General features: G+C 39.8%; 1 protein-coding gene across 1 annotated transcript in view; it reads left to right on the top strand.

Annotated features, from left to right (window-relative positions):
- The window catches only part of tiam1b (TIAM Rac1 associated GEF 1b), an 86,748-nt gene that overhangs the window by 51,244 nt on the left and 25,634 nt on the right, over nucleotides 1-9,870 (top strand). Inside the window, 7 exon segments of the mRNA XM_084418648.1 lie at nucleotides 1,858-2,004; nucleotides 3,370-3,444; nucleotides 5,307-5,477; nucleotides 5,842-5,946; nucleotides 6,457-6,538; nucleotides 7,475-7,561; nucleotides 9,119-9,331. Coding sequence (XP_084274774.1) covers nucleotides 1,858-2,004; nucleotides 3,370-3,444; nucleotides 5,307-5,477; nucleotides 5,842-5,946; nucleotides 6,457-6,538; nucleotides 7,475-7,561; nucleotides 9,119-9,331 — 880 coding nt within the window.

Genomic DNA, 9,870 nt, shown 5'->3' with positions numbered 1-9,870 from the left:
TTGCTTAGAAACCAACATCAAGAGCATTTGTATTGCTCTATTTTTACCCAGAATGTATGTATTAACCTGGTTCCCTCTCACCCGTCAGTGTTGGTGTACGTGGGTAATGGATTTTGGCATAAAAAGAAAACAGTAGTTGAAAGGTTGGTCTGTGTATTTGCAGTTGGATGTGGGCCACGGCTCCGGCTAATCAATACCATCCATCCTCAGATTCGCCTCCAGCTCTGGCGTTCTTTGTTGGAGCTGGAGGACGCTGGGATACAGGGAGATTTTATTTTTGTCCTTGCATCTTGGATGAATTTTTTGGGTGGAGGGGGTGGGGATGTTCTTCAGTATTCACATTTTGAGAGGATGGAGAGAGAGGATAAGTGTTGAGTCCAAATGAAGTGCTGTTGGCCCTTGTGCTGTTTTTCTGGAATAATGGCTTGGTTCAGAGCAGTTGAGAGGGTTTTTGATGCAGCCGGAGTGCTTTTCTCCATCAGGAGACCCAGAAATGCCACAGCGCGTTCAACACAACGAGCGTGTATAATTTTTGAATGACACTTAAAAGAACTCGCCTAACACTTCACTAACCTTTAAAATTCACCCGGACCCCAGTGACCACAGGAAGCGAGGCATTTTTGTGTGTTTGCCGCTTATTGTTGAATGAATATTTGTGTTAATTTATTTCTAAATGTGACGTCCCACTAGCAGTCTCGATTTTGGTCGGGAAAGCCAACTGTTTTTGCTGAAAAATCTCACCAAAAATGATCATAGACTGAATGCAATTTATAGGGAAATCTTACTCTAAAAATTGTGTAATGGTTATTTTTCTTTTCAAGACTGTTTGCATTCATTAAATGGATACTGTTGTGCTGCTGCTTTCTTGTTTGATCAGTCATTTTAATGCAGGAGAGCTCCAGAAAACGCATTGACCCAGTCAACATTAACATCAACTTCTGTGAGCTTTGTGTTTGCTGAGGGAAAAGTCTCAAACAGATTCGAGCAGGGTTGTTTTCCAAAAGCATTGTAAGCCTAAGTAGATCAATTTAGCTCACACTGCTTTTGAGAAATGCTGCCCAGGACAGTTTTCCTGCTAATAATCAGGAAAAGCAGCTGTATTTTGGGAATGTGGTAGCTAGTCATTAGCTGGTTCAAGCTTGTAAACCATCTTAAACCGACAACAAACCAGCTACCAGCTGGTCATAGCAGCTTTAGGTGGTCAAACTGAATTTTCGAACATTTAGACCAGCTTGTACCTCTAACGACTAGTTTAGACCAGATCTAAACCAGTTTAGACTAGCAAATGACCAGTTTAAACCAACTCATAACCAGTTTAGACCACCTAATGGCCTGTTTAGTCTAGCTGATGACTAACTTGCTCCGCTAATGACTGGTTTAGACCAGCTAATGACCAGTATAGAACAAGATCATGATCACTTTAGACCATTGGCCAGTTTAGTCTAGCTAGCAACCCTCTTGCTCTGCTGATAACTAGTTTAGACCAGCTAATGACCAGTTTAGATTGGCTAATCACCAGTTTGACTGCTAATGGCTAGTTTAGACCAGATAATGAATGGTCTAGACCAGCTAATGACCAGTTTAGACTAGCAAATTAATTATTTAGACCATCTAATGACCAGATTAGACCAGCTAATGACCAGTTTAGAACAGCTAATGAAAAGTTTAGACAACTTCCTGAACCACCTTTTGAATGAAGCTTATGAACATCAGTGTGACCGAATCATTGAGAACGAGAGTTTTGTTTTGTTGTTTTCATATCTCAGACTCCTGCTAGGAGCAGTCTAGTCAGTTTGATCGCTGGGACACAGTATGAATGTTGTTCCTGTACCTCATGCAGCTGTTTTGTGTCTGTAGGTGGCGGCTCGCACTGAGAGCGGCGTGAGACGAAGGACACAGGCCATGTCACGCTCAACCAGCAAACGCAAGAGTCGCTTCTCCTCACTGTGGGGTCTGGACACCCACTCTAAGAGAAAGAGTAAAGGTCATCCCAGCATTAACCAGGTAAACTACACACACATACTTAGCGCTTTCTTCCTGAATGCATGAACATGCATGTGCACAGATTAACCGGCCCTGCTTAAAAAATAAAGTGCACATTAATTTTCATGCTGGTATAGACATTCTACAGTACATGCAGGTTGGGCTGGTTCAAATCTTGCACGTTAAGACAAACCAGCATCCCATGCTCATCAAAGAGCCTGTTTACAGCTGGTCAATTCATGCGTTTTTACGGATAGCTTATCTTACTTGTTAAAACTCTACACTTGGCCACATAAATGTGTGTCTCAACAAAATTCAGTTCACGTCAATAAAAGCAACAGATATGAACTGCATTATATCATCAGCTAATTTCAAGAGAGTGGTATCAGCACTGGTAAGATAATTTAGTCTCACAATTTAGACCAGCTAATGACCAATTTTAGACTAGCTAATGATCACTTTAGACTAGTTATCGACAATTTTAGAACAGCTACTGACCCATTTGGACCACCTCATGACCAGTTTAGACCAGTAGTGACCGGTTTAGACCTGCTAGCGACTGGTTTAAACAAGCTCATGACCAAATTAGATCAACTCATGACCCATTTAGACCAGTTTAGAACAGCTCATGACCCATTTAGATCAGCTCATGACAAGTTAAGACCAGCTCATGATTAGATTAGACCAACTCATGACCCATTTATACCAGTTTGGAACAGTTCATGACCCATTTAGACCAGTTTAGACCAGCTAATGACCTGTTTAGACCAGCTCATGACCAGATCATGACCAGTTTAGACCAGCTAGTGACTGGTTTATATCAGCTCATGATCAGTTTAGACCAGCTCATGGCCAGCTCATGACCCATTTATACCAATTTAGACCAGCTAAAGACCCATTCAGACCATCTAATGCTGGTCTAAATTTGTCAGTTTCATTTGAGGCAGTTTGCGAAGTCTCCTGCCTGATGAGATTTTCAGCCTATAACACATTCTCACACGTTTATTTTTTACCATTTTGTGAGTAAAAAGTACATATGTGGTTTCAACAACCAGATGCATTTATACTCGTCCAGTTTGGTCTGGAATGCGTCTCAAACTACATCCTGAAGTGGTTTGAGCGACCAGATTTAAATCCGCCTCGAAAGCCTCTTCACGATTTGATAGCTGTCCGATCAGAGAAAATGCGTGAAGTGACCAGGTGTAAACAGGCCCATTAACACAACATATGATAAACAGCAGCTACACCACTCTTTTTAACAAGGAGATAAAATGCATGCCACATTGTTGGTTTATCAGGTTACATGTTCCTCCTTGTTGATATATTAGTGGCTGTTTTTAGTTTGGTGGATCTCTGTGCTGAATGTTAAATGTTGTTTTTAAACAGGTTTTTGCAGAAGGAGATGATCCAGTTAAAAGTCCTCTAGAAGGCATGTTTGAGGGTTCTGCTAGTGAGACAACGGTAAGAAACATGCATCCTCCCTCTCTATACTACACTATCTATAAAAGTGGCGAAAACACACAATACTGCATAAGCCCACTACACCAAATCAGAAGTGCCCTGTTTAGAGAGATGCGCTCTGGGACGGATCTCTGGAGTGTGGGCGTATATTCATCCCTGGCGTTGGTGGAGATGTAGGCTTTCGCTCAGCCTGGCAGGGAGGAATGGTAGATAGATGTGCTATAATCCACTGACCTGGGCTGCAGATTAAAGTGCTGATGTTCTGATTCACTTACTCAAACATATGCAGAGAAAGAGAAATGGTGAACTGGTAGTTGAGATGAAAATGCATTGTGATATGTTTAACGGCTGTTTTCGGAATATATACACAAGCGTTCAAAAGTTTGGGGTTGGTGAGATTTTTTAATGTTTTTTTAAAAAGTATCTTCTGCTCACCAAGGCTGCATTTATTTGATCAAAAATACTGTAAAAACATTAATGGCCCTATTTTAACGATCTAAACGCATGGTCTAAAGCGCACGGCGCAAGTTCACTTAGGCGTGTCCGAATCCACTTTTGCTAGTTTAACGACAGGAAAAATGGGCGGCGCGCCAGGCGCATGGTCTAAAAGGGTTGTCCCTATTCTCTTAATGAGTAATGGGTGTGTTTTGGGATTTACGTGCGTTAAACCAATCAGAGTCTCATCTCCCATTCCCTTTAAATGCCAGTTGTGCTCGCGCCATGGTAGATTCGCTATTTACATGACGGAATTTGATAGTGGAAAGACGCGTCTCCAGAGTGCAAACGGATCTGCTCGTTCGCGAGGTTAAAGCAGGACAAGCCGGATTCCACCATATCTTAATGTACACAATAATAATCTTTTACATTGTAATCCTTTTACGCTGTGCGTCCCTGTGTGTTTAATAAGCAGAGTGTACGCTCGTTGTGGACCCTCCTATAGGCGCACATTACTAACGCGCTCATTAAATAACAAAAATAATATTGCGCCATTGACTTTAGACCGGGTTTGAGTTGGTCAATGGCGCAGTCTATTTCTGTTGCCTCAAAATAGCAACGCGCCAACAATGCACCAGAACACACCTCGTTTTCAGACCAGCATGCCCATGGGCGCACAAATGGGCGCAAATGTATTTGCTATTTAAACAACGTGGCGCAGGACATGAAAATGCTAACTGCGTCGGACTGAAACTAGCAAAAAAACACTTGCGTCGCGCTTGGTGCTGCATTGCGCCGGGTGTAAGATATTACACAGGTATTTCTGTGATGGTAAAGCTGAATCTTTCAGCATCATTACTCCAGTCTTCCAGTGTCACATGATCCTTTAGAAATCATTCTAATATGCTGATTTGGTGCTCAAGAAATATTTCTGATTATCAATGTTGAAAACAGCTTAATATTTTTGGAAACCTTGATAAAAAAATGTTTTCTCATGATTATAAAAAGGTCAAGCTGAATCTTTTATAGCATAATCATACATTTCTTTACTGTCACTTTTGATCAATTTAATGCATCCTTGAAAAAGATGTTAAAAATCATGTTTGATATTGCTTCCAGTTCAATGAACACACTGGAATTTGAATATCAAGTTAAGTGCATTGCGTTGTGGAAAAATCGCAAAATGCTCTGTATATTTTGGCAAGTGTATTCATGTGTGTAAATGTATTTCATGCATAGAAAACATGTGAATACTACGCACATAATAAAGACTGCAGAAATAATTGATAGTAGCTAGAAACTATTTGCACACATTGCACCTAAGATACACGATGAGTTATTAGAAATAATGAGATGAGGAAGATCATCACTTCACATGATGAATAGCATCTCGTTCACAGCTGTGGCTTTCATTTATCACCCTACAGAAAGACCCCAAGACCCCAGTGAAAGGTCTGCCAAGACCCAGCACGGATCATGACATCTGGTCCAGAGACCACCTCACTCCATCATGGGTGTTGCTGCCAAACGACCAGCCTGTGTTAGCCATCATCCAGCCCGGAGAGTCGGCCCTCGACATGCTGGACACTATCTGCAAGGTGCCGCCAGGAAACATTCTTCCTTCTCTTTTCATGCCAGATTTTTACATTCAAAGAGTCGCTTCAGTCTTCAGGGAATTGAATAGCCCTCTGAAGGTCACTGGTGTAGGAAACTCAGATATTCCTCAAAGCGTCCCTCTGAGGGTTTTTAAAGACGTGTGTGCACGCCGTTAAAAGCATTTTATTCGCTCTCCTCTTGCTATTAAGCTGCGTGAAAACATGCTGTATCCTGTCTGATATGAGCATTTGGACATTTTTAGCGTGTGATTCCTGTCCATCTGGCCCACTAAGAAGAAGATACAGCCCAGGAACATGCCATCCATTAAATGTGCGTCTCCTTTCATCTCTCTCCGTCTCTCTCCAGGCTCACCAACTGGACGCCACTAAACACTACGTGCGGCTTAAGTTCCTCATTGAGAACCAAGTGCAGTTCTACATCCCCAAACCGGAGGAGGATATTTATGATCTGGTAGGTTTGGAGTTCAACTCGCTCTCTTACCCCGCTGGTTAGATGCTCTTTCATTACTTTCATCCTGCTGGGACATCACACTTCATCCAAACACGCTTTTTCCTTCCACTCTCCTTCTCGGTCTAATAGCAAAACCTGTCTTTTTCTATCTGTGGAACACAAAAGGAGATGTTTTGCTTGATCCCATTTCCCATCATCACCTCTCCTTTTGACCAAAAAAAAAAACGACTATGTCTGCTATGGAATTACTTAATGCTTTTAAAGCTTCATCCTTCTGCCCTGCATTCGTCTTCCGCTAGCTTCTGTTCAGCGTCTTCATTTATTATGTTTTGAGTGTCCAGGTCAGATGCAATCGATCAAACAGGAACAGAGAGTTCTTTGCCTGTGAAATGTGATCTGTATTCTGTCACTCTCGGCCTTTCAAACCCTCCCTTGTGTGATGTTTATCCTCTTCGAATGTGGAATATCAAAGTTCTGTTCGGTGGGATGTTAATGTGCTCTTCTTTACAGCTGTATAAGGAAATCGAGCTGTGCTGTAAGATCCGGAAGGTGATCCAGTTTGATCGGGATGAATCCTGCATGATCGGCTACGGTGAGAGCCAGAAATGTGTTGTTATTTTCATGAAATCGTGTCTGTTATACAACCTACCTATTCATACTGGGGATTTTAAAATGCTAACTGGAAATGACGGGTGTTCTCAGACCTTTTATGTTTATTGAAATGTTTACATGTTATGAAATGAACTGTAGTTTTGAAAAATCAGCTTAATAAACACTGTTTTATCTTGCTTATAGTCGCCTCATGCTGGACGACTAATGAGATCACATGATCATCCAAATCCTGTTAGTTTAATATCAGTAACCTGCATGTTTTTAGGCAGTTTAGTTCACAGAATACACTAAATATAATTTCTGAAAACTTTTACGTGATTTTACATCCACATTTTTATACTATTATAGTATTCATTAATATTTTGAATTAGCTTTTATTTTTTCTATTTTCAGTTTTCATTTTAGTTTAAAGTTTTTGTTATGTGCTTTTGTCATTTTTACTAGTTTTTGATATTTCTATTTAGTTTTAATTTATTCGATTTAGTTTTAGTAATATTAGTACTTTAACTTCAACTCATTTAGTTACCAGGGCAAATTTTGACTTTTTTTTAAGCTGATTATTTATTTATTTTTAATTTAAATTTTTTTTAATTTAATTTAAATGTTTTATTTAATTTAATTTTAATTTTAATTATTATTATTTTATTTTTTTTGTTATTTTTTTGTTATTTTATTTTTTTATCAATTTCAAAAAGTGATTTTTAATATATATTTAATAATTAACTTATTTTATGTTCCATGGTAGAACCGAGAATTCAAATAGCTTTGAAATGACATGATGAAGAGTAAATGATGTGAATGGGTGAACAGACCTTTTAAATTTGACCTTGTAACTGAAAGGTTGCAGGTTCAGATGCTTCGAAGGCTGATTCGTGATTGTCCTTGATTATGACGTCTATCACTCCATCTCTCGCAGGTTTTTCTATCTCTGTGGTGGAGGAGGACAGCGTGCAGCAGCTCTACATTACTGACGTGAGAGCTGGAGGATTAGCGTTCGCCAAAGGTTCATTAGCTTCTTTCACCTCCTAATTACGTTCTCTTTCTCTTTTCACCCCTGTCTCTTGGTTTGTTCTTTTCTTTTTCTTTCACACACACACACACACATGCACACACCACCTCTCTCTGTCTGTTCAGCTACTTCTTAGGAATCAAGCTGTACGTAATTACTGTGATATCAGTGCTGTGCTCCTGGTGTTATGTAACATGTTGTCAGCTCTATGGGGTTTCTGAGAGCCAAAGACTGCAGATTCATCCTCAGCCCTTCTAAACTCTGAATAATGACAAAAGATAGAAGCAATCAGAGAGACGATTAAAGCCGGATTCACTGATGTGCCAGACTTGTAGCTCACCTGCATGAAGAATTCAATGCATTAAAAGGAAACATATCGTGCAAAACTGGCTTTTCCATGCTCAGTTTGAAATTGCAGATTTTATAGAGCATTTACAACAGGAGCTTTGCAAAGAGAAACTTTAAAGGTACAGTAGCAAAAATAGTCCATTTCATTCTAAAATCAAGGTGTTGAGTGCTCTACATAAAGAAAAAACATTCACATTTACAATATTACAATAATTATGGGTATATAACACCTACGTACTCGCTTCACTAATGTTATAAGTTGACTTCAGGGAAAAATATTGAATATGGCCCCTTTAAATGTTCATCAAAGCAGGCTTATGGACATCCAGACACTGTCAACATGCTGAATAAGAGCCTGGTCTCTCTGAGTGATGTCTGGGTGATCAGTGTGGCAGGATCAGGTTCGACTGGCTTATTGCTGACATTTCACATCGCCAGAGAACTGGGTCAAACCCGCAAGCTGAAGGGAAGAGGAGAGGCAAATGGAAAGCTCTTTTTGTATTGCATCTATTTATTTTGATAAAGGACAGGACATGTTATATTACTTGTGTGACATATTTCAAAGTTAAACAGTATATTTAAGTAGAACAAATGAAATTGATTTGATATGTTGACGATTGATTGGATTGTAAAAAGCTGGTGTTGTAGTCGTTTTAGTACTTATTTTATTTCACTTCAGTTTCAGCCAATGCAACTTTTCTAATTTTAGTATTGGCACATTTTTATTAATTATTTTTATTTTATTTCAATTAATGAAAACTTTTTTAATAGCTTTAGATTTGGTTTTAGTTAACAATAACAACACTTGAGTCAGATGATTGTATTTTTGCAGTTTTTGTATTTAATTGTATTTTTAATGGATCCAGAAGGAGAAACGTCAAGCAATAAAAAAAATGCCCTTTTTCTTCTTCTTTTGAATAACATGCATTTATGAATCGTGCGCAATAAGATAACATTGTGTCTTAAGAAATGAATGACATACATTTTTGATGTCATTGTGTCTTTAGGACTAAAACTGTTTAAGTTTTTGCTTCACAGTTCTGTATGTCCTTGGTTAAACTTCTTTAATTCCTCTTCAGCTTTTCATTTTATTTACTGTGTACAAGCAGTTCATAAAACACTTCATCCACTTTGCATATCTCAAGAAACATCTATGATTGCAATAACTACTCCTGAAATATGACCGTATTGAAATGATTGCAGGTCTGAACGCAGGAGACGAGATTCTCCAGCTGAACGGGAAGGTCTCGCGCACTCTGACCTTCGCTGACATGAAGGTGGCGTTCGCTCAGGTGTCTCTCTCTCTCACCGTAAACACACTGCCCCCTGTTGAGCGCCGACAGCTCTGCTTCCTCCCGCCGAGACGCTCGGACGCTGTGGACAACCTCTACACGGACATCTTCTCTCAGAGTCAGGGTGAGGGAGCCTCGGCTGGCACATTTCACTGAGCGTTTCTGTGTTTTGATATGAACGCTACAAAATAACTCTGCATACATTGCAAGTCAACACTCACTTTTATACAATATAAACTATAAAAAAGCCCTTGGTCTGGAAAAGTTTGAAGACTTCACTCCTGTGTTAAATGTTAAAGGGATATTTCACAGCTGGAAAGATATATTTAAATTGGGTCATTTATGTAGTAGAAATGTGAAATTATTTTAGAAGTTGGTGTCTTCTAGACTGAGAAAAGCCAGAAAATGTATTTTTGGCTCATGTGGATGAAAGACAACTCCCAGAATGCACTTGCTTCGCTGCCCTACGAGGCCACTCCCAAGCCACGCCTACCGGTTACAGAGGGCAGTGTCGGAAGAAATGATACAACTAGGCTACTAGTCGACTCGAAACTGAGAAGACACCGTTTTATCGTGAGATCCCCCTATAGGCGGGTTGAAGACATACAGAACGAGCTCCTCCTACTGGCTGTAGTCTCTCGCCTCTGGACAAAAAAGCCTCTG

The sequence above is a fragment of the Rutilus rutilus genome (genome assembly GCF_951802725.1).
Source record: "Rutilus rutilus genome assembly, chromosome: 9".
NCBI lineage: Eukaryota > Metazoa > Chordata > Actinopteri > Cypriniformes > Leuciscidae > Rutilus > Rutilus rutilus.
The sequence above is the reverse complement of the archived record's forward strand: the minus strand, read 5'-3'. Positions and strand labels throughout refer to the sequence as shown.